The sequence below is a fragment of the Gossypium hirsutum genome, chromosome A06 (assembly GCF_007990345.1).
Source record: "Gossypium hirsutum isolate 1008001.06 chromosome A06, Gossypium_hirsutum_v2.1, whole genome shotgun sequence".
NCBI classification, from domain to species: Eukaryota; Viridiplantae; Streptophyta; class Magnoliopsida; order Malvales; family Malvaceae; genus Gossypium; species Gossypium hirsutum.
The window spans coordinates 123,406,169-123,433,458 of record NC_053429.1 but is presented as its reverse complement, the minus strand read 5'-3'; the positions used below and the strand labels follow the sequence as shown (position 1 = coordinate 123,433,458).

General features: G+C 33.8%; 2 protein-coding genes and 1 pseudogene across 10 annotated transcripts; 2 read left to right on the top strand and 1 right to left on the bottom strand.

Moving 5' to 3' along the window:
- Window positions 1–1,320: 1,320 nt before the first annotated feature.
- LOC107956335 (pentatricopeptide repeat-containing protein At4g21190-like) lies at window positions 1,321–4,728 on the bottom strand (annotated as a pseudogene).
- A 6,737-nt stretch (window positions 4,729–11,465) lies between these two features.
- On the top strand, window positions 11,466–16,498 carry LOC107955351 (dnaJ homolog subfamily C member 2). 5 transcript variants are annotated; one of them, XM_016891106.2, is made up of 3 exons: window positions 11,490–11,622; window positions 13,415–13,517; window positions 14,148–16,498. In XM_016891106.2, the coding sequence occupies exon 3, from the start codon at window positions 14,235–14,237 to the stop codon at window positions 16,179–16,181; it is 1,947 nt and encodes a 648-aa protein (XP_016746595.2). In that variant the 5' UTR covers window positions 11,490–11,622; window positions 13,415–13,517; window positions 14,148–14,234; the 3' UTR covers window positions 16,182–16,498. The 5 variants fall into 5 exon arrangements, with proteins under 5 accessions (XP_016746596.2, XP_016746595.2, XP_016746594.2 ...); XM_016891105.2 differs by having other exon boundaries at window positions 11,517–11,622; window positions 12,852–13,517; XM_016891104.2 differs by having other exon boundaries at window positions 11,569–11,622; window positions 12,845–13,517.
- A 1,214-nt stretch (window positions 16,499–17,712) lies between these two features.
- LOC107955352 (SAC3 family protein C) lies at window positions 17,713–27,208 on the top strand. Of its 5 annotated transcripts, none has more exons than XR_001699940.2 (11): window positions 17,742–18,604; window positions 19,117–19,217; window positions 20,099–20,320; window positions 21,701–21,955; window positions 22,046–22,131; window positions 22,239–22,335; window positions 23,085–23,177; window positions 23,385–23,539; window positions 25,863–25,922; window positions 26,513–26,555; window positions 26,791–27,208. XR_001699940.2 is itself a non-coding variant. In XM_041116174.1 (10 exons), the coding sequence occupies exons 1-8, from the start codon at window positions 18,295–18,297 to the stop codon at window positions 23,532–23,534; spliced, it is 1,314 nt and encodes a 437-aa protein (XP_040972108.1). In that variant the 5' UTR covers window positions 17,741–18,294; the 3' UTR covers window positions 23,535–23,539; window positions 26,513–26,555; window positions 26,791–27,208. The 5 variants fall into 5 exon arrangements, 1 of the variants encoding a protein (XP_040972108.1); XR_005928900.1 differs by having other exon boundaries at window positions 26,513–26,597; XR_001699939.2 differs by having other exon boundaries at window positions 17,713–18,604; window positions 26,513–27,208.
- Window positions 27,209–27,290: the final 82 nt, after the last annotated feature.

Sequence of the window (27,290 nt, the reverse complement as noted above, 5' to 3'; positions counted from 1 at the left end):
CAAATGGCCAGAAAAAAATCTAGATATTATAATAGAATAGTCTAGAATAGCATTTATTTCGCCGAACCAATACCCAATCAGGTTCTCTGAAATCTGTCATCCCAACAGTCATCATTTCATTTCTTTTTTGACGATTTCACTCCATCAAAAAGCTTTTTCCTCTCAGAACGTTTCATTTTCTTTTGTTTTGAAGCTTCCTCTTATTCTCTCTGTTCCACTAACTGTTAACATTAATGGAAGACAATTAATAATGATTGTCATTAATATTTCGATATGTGCTTGAAAGTGATATTAATGGATTCCTTTGCTTGCTGTTTGGTATTATATATATATGCTCCTATCAATGACCGGTCTTGACCTTCTGTGTTGAATTTCTTTATTATTGCGAGTGAGTCTCCTTCGATTATGATTGACTGCCATCCCTTTGTGATTCCAAGTTGTACCGTTTTCCAACAGGCTATGGCTTCAGCAGCAAATGCAGAGGCAATACTTTGGTGGATCTCGGAGTAGGATAGAAGAACTATCCCATCCGCATCTCGAGCCACGATACCTGAAGTCGAACAATTTTGACTTTCATTGTAAGCACCGTCGAAGTTAGGGTCCGTTTGATTGCCAGTAAAATGTTTTCCGTAAAATGATTTTTGGAAAATGTTTTACTTTTCTGTAAAATGATTTACTGAAAAATATTTTCTGGTGTTTGATTGAATCTGTGTAAAATATTTTCTGCTGTTTGGCAGGTTTCCTGAAAATATTTTCCGGAAAAGTTATTTTTACCTATATTTTAAATTGTTTTTACATATATTGCAATGATTTATTTATAAATAAATAAATCAAATTAAATATATAATAATACTCAATTATTAAAATATAAAAGCATTGCAAACTACTTCCGAAATTTACTAATTAGTAGTGAATCAATTGTAGTAATCTCCTGATGAAATTATGCTCAGCATAAAAGCAATTTTTTTGTTGTCTTACAAACAACACAAATAGCATCATTATCAAATTTTAGCCACTCTCAAGTATAACCAATTCTTTAGCCAACCAATCTACATTATAACACAAAGCTAACTCCTATAAAATTTATCCCAATGCACATATTTACAGACATAAATATGTATATATGTATGCATTCAACAAATACATAACCATATGCATGCAATCAGCTATGTTCTTTGAAAGCTACTACTAGATCAAGCATTGCCCCAATATTATAGGCTGCCATCCAATAGAGAGGAAAAAATACAAGCGAAGAACCCAGCTTTTTACCTAGACATATGGCGAAACGTGCTCACGCAACTGTTAAGAAAAAATCACTCATGGCCCAAAAAAGAATTTCATAGAACTAATAGTAAAATCAAAATGAATGATACATACAATCAAAATTTTCAACTGACATCTATTGATTTAATACAACCAGGTAAAGAGGCAGACAACCATCTGATATCTATGAAGCAAATGAACTAGCAATATGCTAGAAATATCAGGAATTGCAATCAAGAAAGGCAATAGGCTCCATTGAAGTCCCCAATTTAAATTGAAAAGAGCAGTATTCCAGAGAGTCTATTATGTTGCCATGATTTCCAATTATAACAGCAGTATTCCAGAGAGTCCCTCCATGATTTATATCCCTCTCAAGAATTGAGCTTATAATGACCATGTTATACTTGAGTGCAAATTCCTGAAGAAATTGTGTAGACTCCCCGTTAACAGGTTCTGCAAATTCACACCACCTCTTTTCTCATGTACAGAAGGCAAATGGCATCATCTATGCTTCCTGAACTTGCATCATAGACTCATTAATTTGCATTTTCAGAATATTATGCATCGATCAATAAAATTGACCATACCTGCAGCATAGTATGTTGACTCCTGAAGCACCAGCAGCATCAATTATTGGTCCTAATTTCAACTGATTATTGTGCATCAATTATCCCGAAAACTGATTATTGTTTTAGGCAGATAGAAAGATTAAAAGCACGAGGAAAAGAAAGACACCGCTATGTACCATATTCACTAACCATCTCAACTGTGCTACACTGATTTTTAAGGGAATATAAAATCAGAGTTGGGAGTAATCAGATGCAGTTTATGGTTAGTCACAGAAATCAAAGAAAGATAGAAGAAATGCTCAACTATCCATTCAAATTATGGTACTGCATAAGAGTCTTGAATAAATGGCAAAAAAAAAACATAACTCAAACATCTTCTCATGCATGTCCTTGTGGTAATAAATAGAAATCATTTTATCAAAGAAAATACGTGGGGTGCTTTCTAAATTATCAGAAAATAGTTTGACCCACAGCTCTTCAGCCTCTTCAAGTCTCTCATCCTCCGCTAAGGCATTCAATAAGGTGAAATACGTTCCCATTGTTCTTCTTTGACATTTGCTTAACATCCACTTTATCACCTGCAAACCAAGTGCACTTTCCTAGACTTAACTCTTTTTAGTGTAGAAAGCCAAAAGAAAGGATAAAACTGAAGAGAAATGATTACCTGAATTATTCTCTTCCATTATTGTTCGTTCTGTAGGATCTTCAATGCTTTCTTAACTGTAATTAGAGGGAACTCTAGTTCCCATGTAATAAATGAGTCGAGAGCCCCGTAAACTTCCTCCTTGACATTTGACAGTTGCTTAACCTACATAAGGATGGCCGATAATAGATGACTATTATCCCAAGATTGCTATAAAAAGAATCAAATCCGTGTCTATAATTACTTCGCAACGAGCTCACTCAGCTTAAGTCACTCATTCCAGAATCAGCAACCATTAACGATATTTGTTTTGCTAATATTTAACTTATAAAAGTTAAGATAGTAAAGCAAACAAGAACTTACACAAGTAACAAGCTTTGCTGATTTTGAGACAGTCCCAATTCTATTCCTTGATTCCTATACCCGAGGATACCGAGGTCTTGGACCTTTAGCAGCGCATACCTGAAAATTATTTCAGATTTACTAATTCACCAATAACACCATTAAAATTTCAAACTTCATACAGCATTCCCTTCTCTCTTTAGGGTTTAGGAGGAGACAATATATCTATACATGCGAAAATTTCAATTGAAAGCCTACCACGGTATTCCTAGGCCTCTGGTTAATTTTAACTGATTCCAATCTTTTAGTAACGAGTGGCAGAGCATATCTACAACAAAGCATCCTGATATAATGCAAAACCAAAAGGAAAAAAAGAAAGAAATTTTGATTAATTGTGGTAGCATTAGTTGCCATCCACTAAACAATTTTATTGCTTCAAGAAAATCTTAAAAGAAAAGGTTAAACTTATATATTCCAGCATTTTCTCAGCAACCAAACGCAATTGCTTAAACGAGACAGAACTGAAAGAGGAATACCGGTTATATCTTGAGGGTTTAAGAACCAGCAAATTTCAAGGTTGAGACTTGAGAGTTTGCTTCAGCGTTGTAGATGGAAGATTTTTTCTTTCCTTTTTTCAATGGTTTGATCAAAAAATGTAAACAATTGGTGGGCTCCGATTGTGCATAATATTAGCATTATGCTACACTTGAAAACATAAATAAAATGTTTAATCAACAAAGTGAAGACAGATAAATTACAACCCGAAAAGCGGGAAAAAAGAATAAGAAAAGACCTGGTAGAGTTGAGGCTTGAGATTTGCGCTCAAGAGGTGGTGAAGCGAAGTATACCCACAAATTGATCCATCTTTGAAACTTTGCTTTTCTTCTGTGCTTCCATTTTCTTTCCCAATTCCATCAGTTTTCTCAATTTTCGGATTCCCTCAATTATTGCTCCGAAATCAAAACATAGAAAAAAGGTTGATGAAAGCCGGTGTCTGGTGTTAAGAATCGGTGTTGGCTGATGGCAAGCAGAAGATCAGGTGTCAAGCGAAGGGGAAGGGGAAGGGGAAGGGAAAGGGAAGATCGGTGTCTAAAATTTTCCTGAAAATGTCTTACCGAATTAGAAACGGTAAGTCATTTTCCAAAATTTAACACTTCTTTTTCCCGTGTTTGTAATTGATTTTACATGGGGAAAATATTTTCAGCCAAACAAACACGGGAAAAGGCTGAAAACCTTTTCCGGAAAATGTTTTACTACAATCAAACACACCCTTAATCTTTATGAACTCGCCAGTTGGGTGTCTCCATCTACTGGGTTCTGTTGTTTTTTCTAACTCTCTTTCTTCGATACCGTTAAGTTCATGTATGTAACTATTGATGAACTTTGTAATGTCCTTCCCAGTACTAACTGTTTTCTCATGTATTCATTTATTTCAGTCTCCCCATATGGCCCAGAATGCACAGCAGAAGAGGCAGCATTGACAAGGGGTTAGCTGATTAAACACCCAGATAAGCCACTATACAAAGTCCATGTTTTGTATCCTTACAATATACTGTAATGACAATGCTGTCCATGCTTCCACTGTAACAGGGCATTCTCGAAATAAGTGGTTCATTGTTTTAACTCTTTCACCACACCTGGGACAAATTGTATCAGTTACTAGCTCTCTGTACTGCATATTTACTTTCGTAGGTAGATAATTCCTTGAGAATCTCCAGATTGTAATCTTTATTTTTGTTGGTAAATGCAAAGTCCAAAGCTTTTTGTAAAAATTCCTGTAGATGGTTTGTAAAGCATAAGCTCTAGGGTTTTCATTAGAACTCTGTAATAGTTTATAGGCACTTCGAACCGAGAATTCACCCGATGATTCACTCCCCTAGATAAGGAAGTCATCATGAGGTGTTCGTACCAAAGGGATCCGGAAAATTCTTTCAACGTCTTCTTCTGCGAAGGTATCCTTTATCAACTCATTTTTTCCACAATCTATTACTGTCAATTAGCTCATTAACTTTAACATTACGCATATAATTAATCGTAGTAGATAATCTGAAATTAACTGTATTTGGAATCCACGCTTCATCATTGATCAATATATTCATACCCGTACCAACCCTCCAGCATAGTCCCTTTGCCAACGTAGCTTTCGCTGCCCAAATACTTTTCCACACATAAGAACCAGAATTACTTAAACAAGATTATAAAAAATGATTATTTGGAAAATATTTAGCTTTAAATACTTGCGTAACAAGAGCATTCTGATTATTAATAATCCTCTATCCTTGCTTCGCTAATAAATAAATGTTAAATTGGGCCATATTTCTAAAACCTATACCACCCTCCTCTTTTGAACTGCACATGACCTTCCATTGGCACCAGTGAATTCCTTTTCTTCCTTTGCCTTTTTGCCACCAGAATCGAGCAAAAGTATTTTCAAACTCTCCACATAGTGATTTTGGTAGGAGAAAGCATATCATCGCATAAGTTGGAATTGTTTGAAGTACTGATTTTATGAAAACCTCTTTCCCCCATTGAGATAGCAGTCGTGCTGTCTAGTTTTCAATTCTCTGTTTAATTCTGTCTTTCAGGTTTTGAAAAGTTTCCTTCTTTCGTTTTCCTACCACATTAGAAAGGCCTAAATATTTTTCCATATTTGTTTATTGTCTCACTCCCATTTCATTGGAGATGTTTTCTTTGATTCCTGCTACTATATTAGAGCTGAAGAAAATCGTGGATTTATTAAAGTTCACACATTGGCCGGAACAATTCTCATACTCCTTTAAAATCTTTTTTAAGGTCTCTGTTCCTTTCTTTGTAGCTTTGTCAAACAAAATACAATCATCTGTAAATAATAAGTGTGAAATCGTCGGACCTCTTCTGCTAGCCTTAACTCATTTTAGCTCGCCCTCTCTTATTACCAGCCTGGTTAGGGATGAAAGCCCCTCACTACAGATTAGAAAAAGAAAGGGACTAAGTGGATCACTTTGTCTGAGTCCTCTAGTAGGTTTGAAGACCCTGCCTCTACTTCCATTAATGGAGACTGTATAGGAGACTGTTGAAATACATCTCATGATTAGTGACACTCATTCCTCTTCAAATCCCATACGAAACATTACTGCTTTTAAAAAATCCCACTCCATTCTATCATAGGCTTTACTCGTTTCTAGTTTCACTGTCATAAATCCCTTTTTCCCTGTTCGCTTTCGATGTAAAGTATGCAGAATTTCATAGGCTATCAGCACATTATCAGATATTAGCCTTCCCGAAATAAACACACTTTGAGCATTGTCAATACATTTTTCCATAAATACTCGAAGACGATTAGCAACTGTTTTAGTTACAATTTTGTATAAAACTGTGCATAGGCTAATGGGTCTGAAATTAACAAGACTTGTGGCATTGGAAGTTTTGATAAGTACTATCTCGGTTAAGTTTAAAGATTCAAAGCCCCTACCTTCATTCAATACGCCCAAGCAGAAATTCTCCACGTCTCTCCCCACAATGTGCTAGAATTTTTGGAAAAATAGTGCCGGTAAGCCATCATATCCTGGTGCTTTAGAAGGTCCCATTCGTTTTAGTGTGGAGAAAACCTCTTCCACCGTATATTTAGCCAGTAGAGCTGCGTTGTCATCGGAAGAAATGCAATTATCAATGCCTGTTAACAGGTGGGATAGATTCCTGATTCCATTTGAGGAGTATAGATTCTGGAAGTACTTTGTAGCTGTCTCATTTATTTCTGACTCCTCAAAATTTTCGATACCTTCATCTATCTCCAGCCTGTGTATTGTGTTGATTCGTTTACGGATTGAGGCTTATTTGTGGAAAAATGTCGTGTTCTTGTCCCCTAGATGGAGCCAAATAGCCCTTGCTCTCTGTTCCCAGTACATTTCATCTTTATCAATCTCCATATTAAGTTCGATTCTCGTATCGATTATTTGTGCCAACGTATCGTTATTACTTTCCTACTCCATTAGACTCTCTAGCTCCCTTGTAAGATTTTGCTTTAACCCTTCTCGCCTCTTTTTTATTGAAGTTGCCCATTTTGTCAAGCTGATTTGTAGTCTTTCTATTTTTCCAATAATTGATCCGCTTGGTGACTCCCATGACTTATTAATTTCCTCTTCAATCGATTCCTCCATGGTCCACTATGCCTCAAATTTAAATCTTGAGGTCCTATTGAAATTGGTTCCATTAGTTGTGCTGATAAGAAGAGGGCAATGATCTGAAAGTGAGGATATTAAGTGATGTATGTTCCCTCCTGGAAAAAGTTTCCTCCATTTCTCATTTGCCACTCCCCTCTCTCATTTCACATTGATGTATGTATACCATACTCCTGTGTAACCCACATCTACTAATTGGCATTTTTCTAAAGCCTCGCGAAATGCTATCATTCGTCACTCTTCCCTCGGCTGGCCGCATTTTTTCTCAAAAGAATACAATATTTCATTAAAATCCTCACTCACTAGCCATGGATAATCCTACTCCTGGCCCAAATTTCGTAATAAGCTCCATGTGAAATTTTTGTTTTGTATATAATGTGATCCATAAAACCCTGTAAATCTCCATTCTACACCAGCATTCTCTTCCTTGATTAACACATCAATGTGATTCATTGAGAAATTCTTTAAACGAACCTGGATTGCTTATTTCTATGCTAGACATATCCCTCCTCGCGACCCCTCTGCTCCTACATCAATCCCATTCAAGAAGCCACACCTCCTCCAAATTTTCTCCAGGTGTTTCTCATTAACCTTAGTCTCCATGAAGAAGACCATGTGGGGGTTACATTGCTTCAACAAAAACCGAAGCCTTCTCACTACCCGTGGGTTCGCCAAACCACGGACATTCCAACATATAATTTTCATTGCGCCCGGTCGGCTTGCCCTTTGGCAGCCGTCGATCTATTTTGGTTGGGGTTGTTAATCAACAAGTCCATTTCATATGACCTACTTATAACATTTAAATAGCCATGAAAGTTATAATATTTAAAAAATTTAATATTAATGAAAATATTTAAATTTAAAAAATGAGGAATTAACGAAGATAAAAGAAAAAACGCATGTATATGACCTACTTATAGCCTCATGTGTATTGTTTGTATTAAAATTTATTTATAATAATTCCTTTAAATTTAATTAAACTGTTTGTTTAAAACAATTTTTAAAAATTATTTTAAACTGTTTTTTTTTTTACATTTCATAAACGCTTTTCACACAGTTTTGTGTAATGAATTTCTGTGGTTTATTTTCGTCTTAAGTCCATTGAACTATAAATTTTATTCAAATTCATCTCTACACACTATTTTAATAACCTTCAATTTAGTCTTTATATGTTTATTATTAGAATTTATTGTTTTAATGTTAGGTTGTCAAGACCTAAAAAAATAAAACCTACTTGAAAATGTAATTTTAGTAGATAGCAGCAAGTAGGGTTGTATCCATAAAAATCGATAATGATTTTATTTCTTGAATAAAACAAGTAAATATGATATCTTTTTAGAGGGGCCAAAGTAAAATTTTACTATGTAATAACTTAAAAGTTCACAAAATTTAAAAGACTAAAAATGAGATTTCTCATTTTAATTTCTCGTTCTAAGAAGGGTTGGGGCCCTTCCAGCTCGCAAAATGAATTTGATGCGTAAATTCTAATAGTTCAATATAGAAATTGATACATAAATTCATTTAGATTCCTATTTTACAAAGGGCCGTATATATAATTGCATAAAATTAAAATTTACGTATCAAATAACTCATTGAATAGATATTTATATATAATTTTAAAATTTATCCCCTATAAATTTTATTTAGTTGTCACTAAGCCATTCCTTTCTACTCGAGAGAGAACTTTTAAGGTATTGCTTTTTAACTCTAGATTAAAACTATTCCCAAGAAAATTACGTTCTAGATGGACAAGACCATACACAGGTACTCAAGTATTCCCTTATGGTGGGGTAGGATTAACAGCCAAAGACAGGAGAATTTTATTAGTCAATGACCAAAGAGTAAAATATTATTTCGAAGGCACTCTTGAAACAACAATAGAGAAACAAGAATTAGAGTGCAGAGCAGTGATGGACATCGAAATTGAGGCATAGGAACTAAATGAGGACTGGAGTTGGATATCGGACGAATCCGACCACTACACCTAAAATTTAATCATCGAATTTTATTATTAATTTTTGTAAATATTGTAAATTATTTGTGTTTGGGATTTTTATCTATAATTTTTATTGTTTTTACCTTAGTAAAGTAGGAATAAGGTTTTAGGAGGGGCGAGAGTAGTTTTAAAAGTAGTTTAAGGCGATTAAGCCTAACCTAATGAGTCCGATACGACTCGAGAATACGAATTATTAACCTTTCAATGCATGTTGTGAAACGGATTCATTTGTGTCTCAACATAGAACTGTGAAGCGAAAAGAATTTAAAATTTAAGGTCGTGTCACGACAGACATACCATTATGTTGCAACACATAACTTCGAAGCCCAAAAAAATGGAAAAATTAAGGGTGTCTAGTGACACGATAGTGTAATTTGTCACTTCCCTATTTCAAACTTTCACGAAATCTTCCGTGATTTTATGTGAAAGTCACTTAAAGTTAACCTTAAAATCCTTTATAAATCATAATTGAAAGATCAAACGGGTAATTTTATCATTAAATTACCTTCCAAATGTATAATTATTAACGTGAAAATATAATTTAATCTTCTTTTATGGTTAATGTTCTTCCCTTGTGTGGTTAAAATTATTTGTTTCGAATCGAATAAAATTTTAATTGTAAGTAGTTTTAATAAATTAAAAAACTTATCTAAAAATATTATATAGAAATTTATTGGTAAAAAAGATTTCTTTAGCCCCTTTTAATTTAAATATTATGTAAATTGGTCTCTCAAAAAAATTGAAGCAATTTAATCATTGTTAATTTTGAAAGCGAGCAAATAAGGATAACTGTACATAATTTTGATTGGTGTAATAATAAATTTTGCCCTCGGCAATTCGATCATGATTTATCAAATTTAGCTTTTAAGTTTATACATTCCGTCAATTTCATAATGATTTAACAATTCAGCCCACAATATTTACACATTCTGTCAACATTCATGTAAAATATATAAACATCAAAGTTTAAAATTGTTATTATACCAGCCAAAATAATGTACAATTAGAGGTGTGCATGGGCCAGGTTTGAGCCGGGCCCAACTAAAAATTAAGGCCATTTTGCTAGGCCCGGGCCCAGTCCGGCCCAAAAAATGGGCCTAAAATTTTTCCTAAGCCCGACCCAAATAAAAAAGTTAAAACTTGGGCCCGACCCGGCCCGCCCATATTAATTTTTATATTATTTTTATATAATTTTAAAATATATATAAACTATAAAAAATACTACAAACATTAAAATAAATATTTCTCAACATATTGAAAATAAATTTTAAAAAATATGTATATTTAAATAACACTAAAATAGATGCAACTTAACAAGCAAATGCTTTTAAAATAATAACAAAATTAACAAATGTGTTTAAAACAATAAAATAAATTAACAATAAAATAAATTTTATACAATATCCAAACAATAATAACAAAATAGTAGCAACATAATAGTAAAATAGTAGCAAAATAGGGAGAAAACAATAAGGAAACAATATTAAAAAAAATAGATTTTTTGTCATGTAGTGAATTCGGGCCGGGCCGGGCCGGGCTGGGCTTGGGCCAAAAATACCTTACCCGAGGTCCGGCTCGTTTTTTAAATTGGCCTAATTTTTTTGCCCAAGCCTATTTTTTGAGCCTATATTTTTGTCCAAACCCTTTCAAATTTCGAGCGGACCTTCGGGCCGGGCCGGGTGACCCGGCCCATGCACACCTCTATGTACAATTGATGGAAAACATTAATATTGTATTTAATTCCCCTTATTTGTTCGCTTTCGAAATTTCTAGGGATTAAATTTCTCCAAAATTTTTTGAGAATAACCAATTTTATCAATATCAAAATCAAGAGGGACCAAAAAGATGTTTTTACCAATTTTCTTTAAATAAAAAGTATATTTCAACAAGACTTAATCATGGGACGGGTAACCTGTCCAAACCCGAATGTTAACCCAAAAAGTAGGGAAGGTTTAAGTAAAAATATAGGCCCAAAAAATGGGCTTAGATAAAAAAATAAGGCCCTACTTTTTAAACAAACCGGGCCTAGGGTAATATTTTTTTAGCCTGAGCCCGACCAAATGTGAATTTGCTTAAAAATTTTTCCCTACTGTTGTTTGTTGTTGTTTTGCTGCTCTTTGTTATTATTTTGTAGTTGTTCTACTATTATATTGCTATTATTTTGTTGTTATTATTTGGATATCGTATAATTTTTGTTTTATTATTAATTTTGCTACTATTTTAGAGACATTGCTTACTAATTTGCTACTATTTTATTGTATTTGATGTATTATATTTTTTAATTTTATTTTTATATAGAAAAATTAATATGAGCAGACTGAGTTGAGCTTGGGTTTAATATTTTTTATCTGAGTTGAGTTTGGACGAAATTTTAAACTCATTTTTCGAGCTAGTCTAGACCTAAAATTTTGCATTTGTTTGGACCGAATCTGACCCGACCCATGATCCTTGTTTTCAGTAATTAGGCTTAAGATTTGGGCTAGCCCAAGTGTCCCAACTGCATACTCTGCTTATCTTCCCATCTCGGCCAAGAGTCGAATCATTTAGCCTTTTCCCTATATCATATATATACACATGCAATTCCCAAGTTTCAGATCGAAAGAAACTGCGTCACTAATAACATCCATTGCCTCCTCGCCGCGTTAATCCAAGGTAACCCTAGTTTTCTTGATTTTTGTTTTGTATTTTTAGTTTTTTTCCCCTTTTTTTGTGTGTTCAAACTTGAATGAAGAAAGAAAAGTATGTAATGGAACAAATTGTTGAATTCGAAGGTTAGATTGTAGGGAATATGGGAAGAAACGGTTTGTGTATGAGAAAAAAAAATGAAAGGGGAAGATAAAAGACGTTACTATATGTTTTCTTAATGAACGAGAATATAGGGTTTAATATTGTTTCATTTGTGATTGGGTGTGAAACGTTTTATCATAATTGGTTAAATAATTTTCCTTCTCTCTCTTGTCTGGAAGGATGGAAAAAAAGGGTTTTTGAAGGAAAACGAGCTTATTCACCATCTAAACTTGGCTTCTAAAGTAAATGGGTTTTAAGTTTATGTTAGAATTCGTTTCATACGAGTTGCTAAGCTAATGGAACGAATTGTTAGATGAATTTAGGCAATCAATAATTTTCCTTAAAAAAAAGAAGAAAAAAAACCTTTGATGTCTAGCTGTATCTTTCTTAATAGTTTTGATTAAAATCTTTTTCTTTCTCTTGTTTGGAAGAATGGAATAAAAATAGGCTTTTGAAGGGAAAGGGAGTGATGGTCCATTTTGTTACATTTTTTCCCCTATACAAGCTTATTCACTGTTTAAACATGGTTTCTTTAATAATTTAGTTTTAAGATTCTGTTTGAATTTGTTTTGCGCTTGTTGCTAAGTGAATCGAACATTTTGTTTGATGAATATAATCAATGAAAAAAATTTCCTTTTTGTAATCCATTAGGTCAAGACTTTTACTTAATTGCAAACCTTTGATGCCTAGCTGTCTCTTTATTCGTAATTTTGATTAAAACATTATTCCCCCTCTTGTTTACGAGGATGGGAAAATGTGTTTTCGAAGGGAAAGGTAGTGACCATCTGTTTCACTCCATTTCTGTTCCTTATGAGCTTATTAGCTGTTCATTATTGTCTTCTTTAGTAATTGAGTTTTGAGATTTTTATTAGAATTTGTTTAACACGGCTCGCTAAGTCAATAGAGAAAAGACTCCTATTATATACATTAGGTCTAGACTTTACTTAGTTGCAAACCTTTGATACCTAGCTTTATCTTTGTTCATAAAAGATGTGCCTTGTTTTAAGTGTCTTGTTTTTCTACTTTTGATGATGTGTGCACTTCTGCAAGAAAAATGAGTCTAGTTTCAAGTAATGACTTTTAGCAGTGTGCAGAATTTGGGTCAAACCCCCCAAACCAACCCAACTGACCCGGTTCGGTTTTCTGGTACGATTTGGGCGGTTTTGGTTTTATGTCGGTTTCTTACATCGGTTTGGGCAGTGATCTTGGGTCAGTTCCGATTTTGAATTTCAGAACCATAGAAACCGAATTAACAGACTTAACATACTTATTAAATATAATATATACTAAACTCAAACCCAATATCTCATAACCGATTTACACTCCAAACCCAAATTAAATCTCAAGGCCGAATACCCCCTAGCCTCAACCGGCCAGCGGCCTAAACCCAAAATAAAAAAGTTGGGAATTAGGAATGAAAAAATAATAATAATAATTCTAATTCCTAAATAAAAGTTACTAATTCTAAAACTAAAAACTAAAAAAAAGGAAAAAAAAAAAAAGCTTCCCCTCCCTGCTGCAGGCGTTATCCCATTGTCGGTTGCCCATCCCAACCCCTGTCGCCCAGCTGTTAGCCTCTCTGTCGGCCATTCCCCCCAGCTCCCCCCTACCGTCGGCCTCTCCTGTCCTCCTCACCTCTGCATCGTCATCATTGTAGGTCGGCCATTGATCTCTGCTCCTCATCTCTATCCATCGGTCGGCTGTTGACCTCTGCCTCTCTCAGTCTTTGAAATCTCTGTTCTCTGAATCACTGTTCTAAGGTAATTTCTAGGGTTTAAATATTTATTATGTATTTTTGTGTTTCAACTATATAATATCTTTCAATTTATGGGTAATGAGTTTGGTGGTTGCATTGTACTCAATTATATAATTTGTGTTTGTATTTCTTGTTGTCTCTGCTATTTTGTATTATGTTATGGTTGGAACTGTTTTATCATCATTTTATCATGTTTGGAAAAAAAAGGAAACTAATCTCGGTTTGGTTAGTGGCCGACCGAACTGACCGACCCTAATTCGGGTCGGTTTTGTTGGTTCTCCCCCAAAATCAGTTGGTTTCGGTTTCATAAAAAGAGGAAGTCGGTTTAGTCCGCTTTCTTTTTTTCTGCACCAAACCGACTGATTGCTCACCCCTAAATTGACTTTTATTTTAGAAAGGATTGAGCTTAGGGGTTGTGGATGAAGAGATAATTTACTTTTCTTTCTAGTTTTTTACTTTAATCGTACATTTGCTAGTTCCAATCAAGCATTCTGGTACTGTAGGGCTTAGCCAACTGTATAGTGCCTGCTCACCAGCCAATGCCATGAAAACATCTTTTGGTTGCATCATTTTAGCATTATATATCTGTTGTGACCATATTAACACAAGGTGTACTGATTGCAACTATTTGCAGATTGTAAAACTAGCAAAAGCTATTCCCCAGATATTGGTATTGGCATTTATTGTCCTTTTGTGGTTTTGTGCATCCACCATAAACATTATGGCGGTCCGCACAAGCATTCAGCTTTTATCGTATTCTCAGGAGCTTGTGGACAGACAGCCACTCTATGTTTCTTCAAATTGCCTTCCTGTTAAGGCTTTAAAATATGAACCGGCTGGCCATGCCTTTCATAATGCTGCTCTTAAACTCTTTGGCTGTGAGGAAGATGATACTACTGAAGTTGATGATCAGAAAGTCGGTAATGATAAGGAGCAAGCGTATATGCCATCATCTGATTCGTATAGCAACAAAGGGAAAAAGAAATCTGGTGCTGATGGCAAGCAGCAAGATCACTATGCATTGCTCGGGTTGAGCCATTTAAGATATCTTGCCACTGAGGATCAGATAAGGAAAAGCTACCGTGAAGCTGCCTTGAGACATCATCCTGACAAACTCGCGAATCTTCTTCTTGCAGAGGAGACTGAGGCTGCAAAACAAGCTAAGAAGGATGAAATTGAGAATCACTTCAAGTCCATCCAAGAAGCATATGAGATTTTGATCGATCCTATAAAGAGAAGAATCTACGACTCCACTGATGAGTTTGATGATGAAATTCCTACCGAATGTGCCCCACAAGACTTCTTCAAGGTGTTTGCTCCAGCTTTCATGAGGAATGGGCGATGGTCGGTGACCCAGCCTATCCCATCTTTAGGAGATGACAGTACTTCACTAAAAGATGTGGACAATTTCTATAATTTTTGGTATAGTTTCAAAAGCTGGAGGGAATTCCCACATGCGGATGAGTATGACCTCGAACAAGCCGAGTCTCGCGACCATAAAAGGTGGATGGAGAGGCAGAATGCAAAACTATCCGAGAAGGCCAGGAAGGAGGAATATGTTCGGATTCGTGCACTTGTTGATAATGCATATAGAAGAGACCCAAGAATACTTAGGAGGAAGGAAGAGGAGAAAGCTGAGAAACAGAGGAAAAAAGAAGCTAAGGTTCGTGCAAAGCAGTTGCAGGAGGAAGAAGCTGCTAGGGCTGCTGAAGAGGAGAGACGCCGGAAAGAGGAGGAGGAGAAAAGAGCTGCCGAAGCTGCTTTACAGCATAAGAAAAATAAGGAGAAAGAGAAGAAGCTCCTCCGGAAAGAGCGAACTCGACTTCGAGCACTTTCTGCACCTGTTTTATCACAACATTTACTTGATCTTTCCGAGGAGGATGTAGAAAGTTTATGTATGACCCTTGGCTTTGAGCAGCTTAGAAGTTTATGTGATAAGATGGATAACAAAGAAGCATTAGAGCGGGCTAAACTAATCCAAGATGCCCGTGGATACAATAGCAACACAGAAGAGAAAATAGTAGATGATGCGAACGGCTCACATCTGAATGGTTCTGTGGATTCAAATGGAAGTATCCTTTCGAGCAGCAGCTCTGAGAAGAAGGAGAAACCTTGGACCAAGGAAGAGATTGAGCTTTTGAGAAAAGGAACCCAGAAATATCCAAAAGGGACATCTCGTAGGTGGGAGGTTATTTCAGAGTACATTGGTACGGGTCGGTCTGTGGAAGAGATTCTGAAAGCTACCAAAACAGTACTTCTCCAGAAGCCTGATGCTACCAAAGCATTTGACTCTTTTCTTGAGAAGAGGAAACCAGCGGCTACTATTGCATCTCCACTTTCCACTAGGGAGGAAGTAGAAGGGGTTTCTATGCCTTCAAGGACTGAAAACACAACTGTGAAGACAAGCAGCCCTGAAGACTCTGGTAAAGCTGCAAGTAATCCTGTCGATGTGGTTTCTGGCAATGGTGTTTCATCGAGTTCAGAACAAGATGTATGGTCTGCTGTACAAGAAAGAGCACTGATTCAGGCTCTGAAGACATTCCCAAAGGAAACCAGTCAGCGTTGGGAACGAGTAGCCACTGCTGTTCCCGGGAAGACTTTAAACCAATGCAAGAAAAAATTTGCATTACTGAAGGAAAACTTTAGAAGCAAGAAAAGCACAGCTTAGTCACTTGATTAAATACCCCGACGGGGCCGAGAAGTGATATATCTTCAAGAGGGAATCGTCTTAACACATCTCGGAACCTGCGTGAGCTACAACATGTGTAACGAAACCAACCTCTCTTCTTAGTTCCTACATTCTGACTTCTGCTATGCCATAGAGGTTTCCATAACAAATGTTTTCTACAGCAGTTAGCTTTATATATTGATATAAAATATTCTACTTCTCATTGATTTTTTATGGAGCAGTATTTGCATAGGTACCAATAACAATGGCTATTTTTGTTTTAATTAATGCTATATGGTTTCAATCATTGTTTGATATATTTGATATGTTCTTATCATATTTGTATTTCTTTTAGATCATTATATTTCTTTTAGTTATTTTTGTGTATCAAATCATCTAATCCATTATTGTATGCATGTATGTATGCATGTATGTATGCACGTATGTATGTATGTATGGGGTCAAGGTGGATCCTAGTTTGATATTTTTGAAGATAAAAAAGGGTTAAGGTGGTCAGTTTTTTTTAAAATATAAAAAATATTTGCAAATATCAAATAAATAAATTAAACAAAGTTTAGTAATAAAATATTTATCAGTAGGTTTTTTTTTTAAATTTTTTATCTTAGTTCTCAATTGATTTTGTGATTGTGTTTTTTGGTGGAAGCTTTTTGTTGGTCACCATGTATGAAAGCTTGTTGTTGGTAGATAAAGTTTATTCTATCTTTTTGAAAATTGTGATTGTATTAGTCCTATGGTGGGTCTAGATGGAGGGTTCGTTGTGATGTATTTAGTTTACTTTTTATCTTAAATTACCGTATTTAATTTTTTTGTCACTAAATGCATCATCTATCTAAAACTTTTACTTTGATTTCTTTAAATTTTGATTTTAGTTAATTTTCTATTTCTTTTTAATTTTTCCTTTAGTATCCAGATAATTAGGAATCAAAGTATTTCGTTGAGATGTTTTTTAGGTGACCAATGTTTAAAAAATCATATTGATTAGTAACGACAAGTTAGCAACTCAAGATGCGACAATAACTTTAATTACTATAATTGTGAAGTAAAAGATTTCATTGTACTCAATTACCGTCCATCCAAAAACATAGCATATTGTATATTCTTATTTTGTAACTCTTTTATTGTAAGATTAGTCTCATTTTTTAATGAATTAAATTTCATAAAAGTTAATTCATTATTTAACAAATTTAGAATTGATTCACATGAAAAAAGATATCAAAATTTTATATTTATAACATGAAAAAAATTATTAAAATGTTTTAAAAAAAGTCTTCAATCTTTAAAATTGAACGATTGTTGAATATGATATTTGTGAATTTATTAAAAATATTTTTATGGTTTTTATTAAAATTTAAAAGGGATATTTTATCATTTTCTGAAAAAAATTTAATTAATTTTTAATAAATATTATTTATTACTTTTAAAATTCCTATTTTTTAATTTTTTTTCCAAAATTTTAAATTAATATTAAAGAAAATTATTCTCATAATATTTTGATTTTTTAATTGATTTTGGATATTGTTTTATGATAGCTATATTTTAACAGTCCAAAAGTCACGAGTGCATGTTATTTCCTTCTCTGTTACTGCCGACCGACTTCCGTTGGGGGCTTTCCCACCAGCAGCTACTTTATCAGATATCGTCTACGATCGCCACTGCAGCCGTGTATCCTCCTCCTTTCTTTTTCCTTTCCTCCTCATCGTTTTTTCTTCTCAGTTCTCCCACCGCCGCGCCCTTCGATTTCGCCGGATCTGATCCGTGTCGACACCGGTACGGCACCCCTAACTGTCGAGTTCGGGTAATGGAGGTCTCAAGTAATGATTTTTATTTTTGGAAGGATTGTGGCTGCGGGTTCTGGATGAAGAGATAATTTACTTTTCTTTCTAGTTTTTTTTTTCCTTTGATCGTACATTTGGTAGCTCACATCGAGCAGTCTGCTACAGTACGGCTAAGCCAACGGAATGGTTCCTGCTCACCGAACCAATATCGTGAAATAATCTTTTGGTTGCATCGTTTTAGCATTATATATCTGTTGTGACCGTATTAACACCGCTGTCGAAGGTGAAAACCGAAGCTCAACCGGGCAATAGACGCCATGGACGACAGCACCCGCCGCCTTCAACAACGTCGAAACCAGCCCTCCTTTTCTTCTTCTTCCTCGACCGGCCCAACACGTTTCCGGTCTCAAAATTTCTCTACAAATCCAACCAAAACCACCCAATCCTCAAACTTCGTTCCACTCTCCAATTCTACCACTGCAACTACCCCTAACAATACTAGAAATCCCGGCCATATCCGTAACCGGAAATCCGAAACATATGCTGGGATTAATCAACAGCAAGAAGAACAAGAAGCAAGAGAAGACGTTGGTTCTATAATTGGAACTTGCCCTTTCATGTGCCCTGGTATTTATTCATTTAATTATTTCAAAATTTGTGATTAGAAGCTAAAAGTTATCAACTTTAGTCTTGTTTTAATGTTCTGAAAGTTGGGTTTTCCGTATTTTTTTATGTTGGTTTATGATTTTTCATAAATTTGCTCGATTGTTACTTTCGTTACTTAACGTTGGTTCCTAGAAGCTGAAGAAAATGGTAGAAACAGGAAGCTCTAATTGCAACTTACTTTGCAGACATAAATACGAAACCAAGTAGCAATTAGTTTATGCTAGATTGCTAGCTACCAAGATACCTCTAGTACCGAAAATATGTCCGTACGCGTCCAACCATGTTATGATCATGTTTTAACAGTGTCCGACTTTGTTTTTAATTTTTAATTTTATTTTTCCGACACATATTTTATTGTGTTGGAATTGTATCCCACACTTGTACACTGCGTTGAGAGAAGTATCTGTGCTTCTTAGATGCTAGTTATTTATCAAAGTATGTAGTTTGTAACCTTTTCTTCATTGTTACAACAGATGGGGAGAGGGCTCAGCGGGAACGCCTACGAGATTTAGCTGTTTTCGAAAGGTTACATGGAGATCCTAGGAAAACATCTCCATCTTTAGCTGTCAAAAAGGTAAGCTGTTGTACTTTCAAGCATTTAAAATTTTTGTTGTTTTATTTGTTTGGACAGCTTTTTAATATGTAGTTCATTAAGGTGTTCACAATGGGTATTCGTGCATTGCCTTTGAGGTTGATTGAAATTTATCATCTTTAATAAATTGTTAATAAAATTACAGCTTGTAATGGCGTAGATTCAGATATCCGCAAATACTTGATCTGTTTTTTTTGCTGATTCGGATACCATAATTATCATCCATAACAAATTAGGAGCAAATGCAGATATTAACCATCAGATATTCTTTATCCAAATTCATATGTTATATAAATTTTGTACTTCTAAATATAATCAATCTTTTATGTTGTTATGTTTATGGATTTGCTATTAATATGATCCTAAAAAATGAATCATGCATGTTATCTACCATGATATCAAAATTCTGATCGTGTCTATGTTTTTTTAACTCTTTATTTTTCATAGTATTCGTGTTCAATGCATTTTCAGACATGGTCTATCCAATGATTTGAACATCACAGTTAAATCCCCCGACCAAGAATTTAGGAGTCTTGTGCACTTTTATTCTGTGTTACTTGGACTCTGTTTTGAGTGTCAGATGTAGAGAGTCCTTAAAGGATCATATCCCCATACCCATTTCCAGATATGTGTCGAATCTGAGTTTTATGTATTGATACTTAAATAAAAATGAAGAGTTGGAGTAAAATAACCATGCTACTACTACTTTATTAGATTAATCACAATCACGTGGAAAGCAATGTTTAATAAATAAGGAAGTTAATCTGTATGCTTAATCCCGTTGCTTAAATATGACAATATCTATTATTTAAATGCATTTTATCGAATGTTGAAGGCTGTTGATAATCCTTTACTTTTGCTAGTTTTGCAGAACCATATCAGTAAAGCATGTCCAAGCATCGGATGTGCGCCCTCTTGCAGTATTAGAAGATACATTAAACTACCTTTTAAACCTGCTGGACTCGAGTGAACATCCTTTCGAAGTGGTTCATGACTTCATTTTCGATAGGACTCGATCAATAAGGCAGGATCTTAGCATGCAGCATATTGTCAATGATAGAGCAATTTGCATGTACGAGAAAATGGTACGATATTCTTGCCCAGGAACATATGCCTTTTATTATTTGGAATCAAATGAGAGTGTTGAATAAGGAGTGTGTTTGTCTAACATGGGTATATTAAGTTTTTCTTTGAAGATTTTCTTATATTTGGAGGGAATGATTTGCTTGCCATAAACATTTGCCTTTTGTTTAGACCTTTATATTTGTTGTATCAAGAGCCTATGTTACTCAAACTCAAGTGAAAGTGTTGGATACAAATGTTTCTAACATGGGTATCTTCATTTTCATACCTATATCCAAATTTTAGACACAAGTGTCAAACACATATACTTACAGAAAGGTGAATAGTCTGAACAACATAATCATGAGTTGCACCTATGTTACTCGAAGTTGATTGTGAGTGGTGGACACAGATATGTTCAAATTTTCAAGATATTCATATATTTTGAGAGTCCTTGGAGGATTATATCCTCATCACACGTCAAGATATGAGTTGAGTGTCAAGCATAGAAACTTAAAGAAAAATGAAGAGTTGGAGCAACTGTTGTATTGCTTGATTTACTCTTCTCCTGATTCTATGTCAGAATTATGCCTATTGATGATACTTCATTCTACTCACTTGCATTGCATTCTAAACCTTAAAAAAGCTTACATCCTTCATCTTATTGATGATGGTATCTTTCTGGTGGATACTGTGTTTTTAACTCATTTATCATTGTAGGTTTCGGTTGGTTATGTTGCTCTGGCCCTTCATTTAACTTGAAGTATCAATGTTTGATATTTGTATTTGACATATATTTGGACATGAGTGTGGGATTTTGACTCCACAGGGATATCGTCACATGCATGAAAAAATTTTAAACCAATTGAGCGAACTTGTGGGGGACACATGCCTGTATCCAATGCTTACGTCCAAATCCGAGTAACATATCTGGTTGTATTGTGGCAGAGTAGCTTGAATAGTCTTGCTTAGATAGAACAAAATCCAGTGTTGTCAGAATTGAGCCAGACCAGTTGGTTGAACCGGGAATCAAAGGTCCAATCAGTGAGAAATAACTGGAATTAGCCAAAACAAAGTTGAAACAGTAAAAAGTTGGAAATTGGGAATAGAAAAAACCAGATTTTTTGTTTTTCCTTTATTTTTTTTTTTATCTTTTAACAAAAAGATTTGGATTTTTTCATTGTGTTTTGGTTCATTGTTTATCTTTGAATTTTGAAAATATAGTTTTCTTAATTTAAAAAAAAATTAATGATTAATTTATTCTTTTTCTAAGAGGTTGAATTGCCCGGGTCAACCAATTGAACTGGGATTGGAGGTCCAACCAGTTCAACCTCTGATTCAGTTCTTACCACATAGGTAAAAGCTTGATCCAATATATAATATTTATATATTTCACCCCACAGGTAAAATTTCATGTAATCTCTCACCAAAGGCTCAGAAACTGTACCAGTTCGAGTATTTCGTCATTGCAATATCTAAACATGGAGCAGCTTACAAAGGCTTTGGCATCTCTGTATGTTTTGTATGAAGCTAATCGCAACAACAACTTTGTTTACGAGAATGAAGCTAATCGCAACAACAACTTTGTTTACGAGAATGAAGCGCAGTTTCGTTCATTTTACGTGCTTCTTCACCTCGATTCAAAGAACCAACAAATGGTGATATCTGTATTTCACTGTTTTCATGACTATGTACTCCATCCATAATTTCATCCTTATTGGTTCTGAACTACTGCTTCGGATTTGCAGGAGGAGTCGTTGTCATATTGGTTTCGCAATGTACCTTCTCCCGTAATGAAGTCTAAAGAAATGCATTTTGCCCGGCAAGTTCTAAGGTAACCTTGAAGTTTCTCAATGCCTACTGCTGCAATTTCTTAATTATTTTCTCAGAAATTAATCTCAAATCGGAAGGGAACTAAGATATCTCTTTATTTCTCTACAGATTTTATCGAATGGGAAATTATAAGCGTTTTCTCTGTACCGTATCGACTGAGTCATCATATTTACAGTACTGTATTATAGAGCCTCATGTGAACGAGGTAATCTACCACATCATTTGTTGCATAACCTTTCTCTTTTTTGGCATTTTCTTTTTTGATTTGTTGCACATAGTTTTCAACCATAGTATTGAGTATAGTGGTACAATGCTTTGTGGACATAATGTTAAAAACTTATGTTAACAGGATTCGAGTGTGTGTGACATTGGTTTGCTCATTTTCTTTTCCCTAAATTTCTTTTCATGTATTTGAGTCCTTGGAGGATATCCCATACCTATATCCTGATATATATCGGACACGAATGTTGGACATGAGTACTTCAATAAACAAAGGAAAAAAAAGCCAGATATGAAAGTTGGCATATACAAATTCTGTTATAGTCAATTTATGTGTAAACTATACGAAAAAATTGCTAGAAAAGTATTTTCACATATACTAAATCAAAATAGAATGATTTTTTTGTGGAATTGTAAGATTGTTTTTATGATAATTTTTCATTTTTTAAGCTTAAAGATAATTTGGAAATAGGTTAAATACTCTTCAATTTTTTTAATATCCTTCAAATTTTAAATCTTACAAAAATTCCTAATAAATGTTAGCAAGTCTTTGGTATTGAGATATGATCTTTCATGGACCTTTTAAATACATGAAAAATTTTGAGAATGCTTGTGCCGATACATATCTATGTCTAATATTTATACCCAGGTTCAAGTAACATAGATAAGTTCCTTGTATTTGTTGTACGTGTTTTGCCCTTTAATTTTCATTTCCACTTTCAAATATTTTTACAGGTTCGAGCACTGGCAATTTCCTATATAAATAATTGTTGCTACAAGCTTCATCCTTATCCTTTGGAACAATTGTCCAAACTTTTGATGATGAAGGTATTATTTCCTACACTTGAGATTTTTTATTATGTTACTTGGATTCAAATACGAGTGTCAGATATCAGCATGTTCAATTTTTTCTAAGTTTTCAGATACGTGAACACGAATTCTTCAAAATAAAAGAAGAGTTGGAATAACATAGATCCTTTATTTTAGCATTGTACATGAATGTACTTTGATTTGGATGTGGAATTGTTTTTATAGGAATTGGATGTGAAATCCCTTTGCCATGCATGTGGCCTCGAGATTACATCAGACGATGGCGAAAATAAGTCATTACCGACGAAGCAAACAACATTCTCAATCCCAAAAGGAAGTTTGCAGAGCTACGAACTTGTGGGATTACAACAATAAATGAGGTAACCTTCCCTTTTAACGTAACGGGTTAGACTTTCGATTTTAGATTAGGGTCTCTTTTTGTATTTCAGGTTTAGAGCAATATGGTTACAATAAGACATTGAATGAAGAAAATACAAAAGATAAAAGCAGTTGCTAAAATTTGAACTCAAAAGCTCTGATACCATATTTGTCTATATATGCATTTTTCTACAGACAGGTTACAACCATTATATTTAAGTTTCAACAAGAATGGTGGGTGGATAATTCTTGTATACTGTGTTAACATTATATATATATTTTTTATCAATAAATATTTTGTGTTGTGAATAATATTATAATTAGGGTTGAATTCTTATGTTGATTGAGCTTTACTACTGTTGATTAATAAATTGGATATAATTATCACTCAAAAATATCACTAGTTTAGAGTTTAGATAGCATAAAGTTTAGCTAATTATTAACATTAATATTATCTTGGTTTTTTTTTGTCAATTTAGACGTTAAATGTCAATTTAAATTTTGTGTAAAATTTACATAATCAAATTGTAAGCACATATATAATTAAACATGTTCAAAAAATCGTTAAAATTAGGAGATTATTTGTTTTGAGCCTATTTATAATATGATTAATGTGTTTTAATTATGCTTCATGTTATATTTGAATTATCATGTAACACTCAAACTAATGGTTAGGTTAGGTTAGGTTAGGTTAGGTTGATGGAAGAACTTGATTGATTTAATATTGATATTTTAATAATTCAATTAAAATTTAAAATTTTGATTGTAGTTTGAAATATATTTGATTGAATTAATCCATATATATTAAAGGCTTAATACCTATTTTGATTCTTGTATTATGCATAAATTTTGAATTTGGTACCTCAATATTTTTCTTGATTACTTTGGCTCTCATGCATTCATTTTTCTCTATCTCATTAGTCCAGTTGTTAATCAATCAAATGATGTGACAGGACCACCTAAATTTTTAAACTTGAAGATATAAACGGCAGCAGGCTAGTAAAATTATACTTTTTAACTTCTAAAATGATAAGATTTTAATTTAATTTTTTAAAATATAAGTTAAAAAAGATAATTTTATAATTAACTTATTTATTTAAAAATTATTTTGAAAGGCTAACTTATAATTTCATCATGTTTTAGGGTGAATGTTCTTCCCTGCCTCATCACAATTATTTAAACTGAATTAAATTTTATATTTAAGTAGTTTTAAATAAATTAACCAAACTAAATTAGAAATGCTGTTGAGTAAATTGATCCTTTCAAAAAATTAATTTCAATTAATTTCGAAAATGAGTAAGTAAGGACAATTAATTATAATATTAATATTTTTCATCAAATATAAATATTTTTATTGGAATAATAATAAATTTAATTTTTAAAATTTACATATTTATTTAAAATTTTGGCTTGAAACATTTAGACATTCCATCAACAGTAACACAAAATACATAAACATTGAGAGTTAAATTTGCTATTATATCAATCAAAATTATATATAACTGATGAGAATGTTAACACCGTAATTAATTGTCTTTAGTTGTTCATTTTTGAAATTAGTAAGCATTAAATTGCTCTAATTTTTTAAGAGAGATCAATTTACTTAATATCAAAATTAAGAGGGATTAGAAAGACATTTTTACTGATTCTCTTTAAATATGAAATCGGTCTCAACTAGACCTGATCATGGGTCGAGTCACTCACTCAGGCTTAAAAGTCCGCTTGAAAAGTGTGGGGGTTTGAATAAAAATATAAAATCAAGAATGGATTTGGACAAAAAAAAGATTCATTTTCTAAAGATGTTAGATCTCAAGTAGATTTTTTCTGCCAAGGTCTAAATGAGCTTAAACTTTTTTTATTGTTATTTTACTATTATTTTCCTATTATATTGTTACTATTTTTTTTGTTTGGATATTACATAACTTTTGTTTTATTCTTAGGGTCTGTTTGATAGGGGGAAAATATTTTCCGGAATTGATTTTTCCCATTTTCCAGTGTTTGATTGGAGGAAAATATTTTCCTCACGTAAAATCAATTACAAACACGGGAAAAAGAAGCCTTTAATTTTGGAAAATGTCTTACCGATTTGGAATCAGTAAGACATTTTCCGATTTTTCCAGCGTTCTCCCTTCTTTACACTCTTGTTCTCCCTTCTCCTCTCTACACCGATCTGGTTTCGTTCTCCCGTTCGTTCTCCCTTCTCCCTTTCGTTCTCCCTTGATTTGGTTTCGGGCTCCTTTTCCCCCTTGATTTCTTCTTTTTATAAATTGATTTGGGGATTTTCTGCTTGTTTTTGTCTGAGATCTTGCTTGGGTTTTCTGCTAGTTTGGCTGTGCTGTTTGGCTTGTCTTGGGCAGACTTTCTTCACAGACTTGCTTTAGAAAGGTATATTTTCTTCTCCATAGTTTTGTGAATCGGTTTCTTGTCCATAGTTAGAAAGATTTTGGCCCCTGTTTATGTTAAATGTCACCTCTGCTCTCACTGATCTGTGCGTGCTTTTTTTGTTTGATTTTAAGTGTATTTTTTAGCAGATCGAAGCTTGTTTCGCTGTTTTTTATCAAAGTGTTTTTTTTCTTTTAATTTTCGGTTTTTGATCGAAATTCTGTGTTTTTCTGTTTGTTTGTCACTATCTCGTTTACTAACTGTTCATGCAATTCTTAAAGAGTATTATATCATAATGGATTCTTTTTATATGAAAAAAGAAATGCAAATTTAAGTTTCGTTCAGAAAATGATTTCTACTTCGATTTTGTTTTATTATTCTGTTTTGCACGTTCTATTTCGTGCAATGCTTCATCGTATCCATATTATGTTACTCGTACTCAGATTTGTATATATGTATATGCATCTGATAATAATATGTTCAAAGAATTACAACATTTGATGTTGAAGAACAAGAAATTAGCTTCTTCATTTTCTTTTTCTTTTTTTTGGTTTAAGTGATTCTGTTTTAAGTATATGTTTTACCTTCTGCAGCCATTTCATATCTTTCAAGCCTTCCCTCCCAAAGCAAGCCAAGGTGAGGATCTTTGACTGGTTGTGAAAAGTGAAAGAAAAGCTGGTAAATGATTCTTGTTATGCTTTAAGTCTAGCATTACGTAAGCAGGGTTTGTGGTTCATGTTTTTAAGTATCTGCTTTACCTTTGTTCTCCAGAGTAGTTGAATATTTGTTTCACAGCTACATATATAGGAATTTGTGGTTCATGTTTTTAAGTATCTGTCTTACCTTCTGCTGCCATTTCATATCTTTCAAGCCTTCCCTCCCAAAGCAGGCCAAGGTGAGGATCTTTGACTGGTTGTGAGAAGTGAAAGAAAAGCTGGTAAATGAAACTTGCATTTGTGCCGTAGAGCCTCATTTGGAGGCATAGCTTTTAACACGCTCTTATATAGAAAATAGTCATAATTGAGCATAATGCAATTTCAGTTCAATATTTCATTTCATTTATCAAGGTTTCAGTTTCGTATATGGCGGTGCTGCATTGTTGATATTATCCCAATTAAGAGATATTATTCCAATGATGCTAAAAGAGAATGGGGTAGAGCTAACAAGAACAAATTCATAGCATGTGGATGGTTTTAAATAGTTGTGCAAACACTTTGAGTGTAAAACTGCTTCATGATATGGTTGTGAAAAGATTGTGGGTTAAGCAAATGGCACAGTTTCTGTTTTAATGTAGTAGGTTGTACATTGGTTTTGGTTGCATTTCTTGGTGGATGCCGTTTGAATAACAAATTAGAATAACTAAAATTTTTT

What these genes read in the sequence shown, in the direction of transcription:
- LOC107955351 (XM_016891107.2), top strand. Translation starts at nt 14,235, where the DNA reads ATGGCGGTCCGCACAAGCATTCAGCTTTTATCGTATTCTCAGGAGCTT.
- LOC107955352 (XM_041116174.1), top strand. Translation starts at nt 18,295, where the DNA reads ATGGACGACAGCACCCGCCGCCTTCAACAACGTCGAAACCAGCCCTCC. An exon ending in TAGAGCCTCATGTGAACGAG is followed by an intron (nt 22,336 to 23,084) that starts GTAATCTACCAC and finishes ATATTTTTACAG; the next exon opens with GTTCGAGCACTGGCAATTTC. An exon ending in CCAAACTTTTGATGATGAAG is followed by an intron (nt 23,178 to 23,384) that starts GTATTATTTCCT and finishes TTGTTTTTATAG; the next exon opens with GAATTGGATGTGAAATCCCT.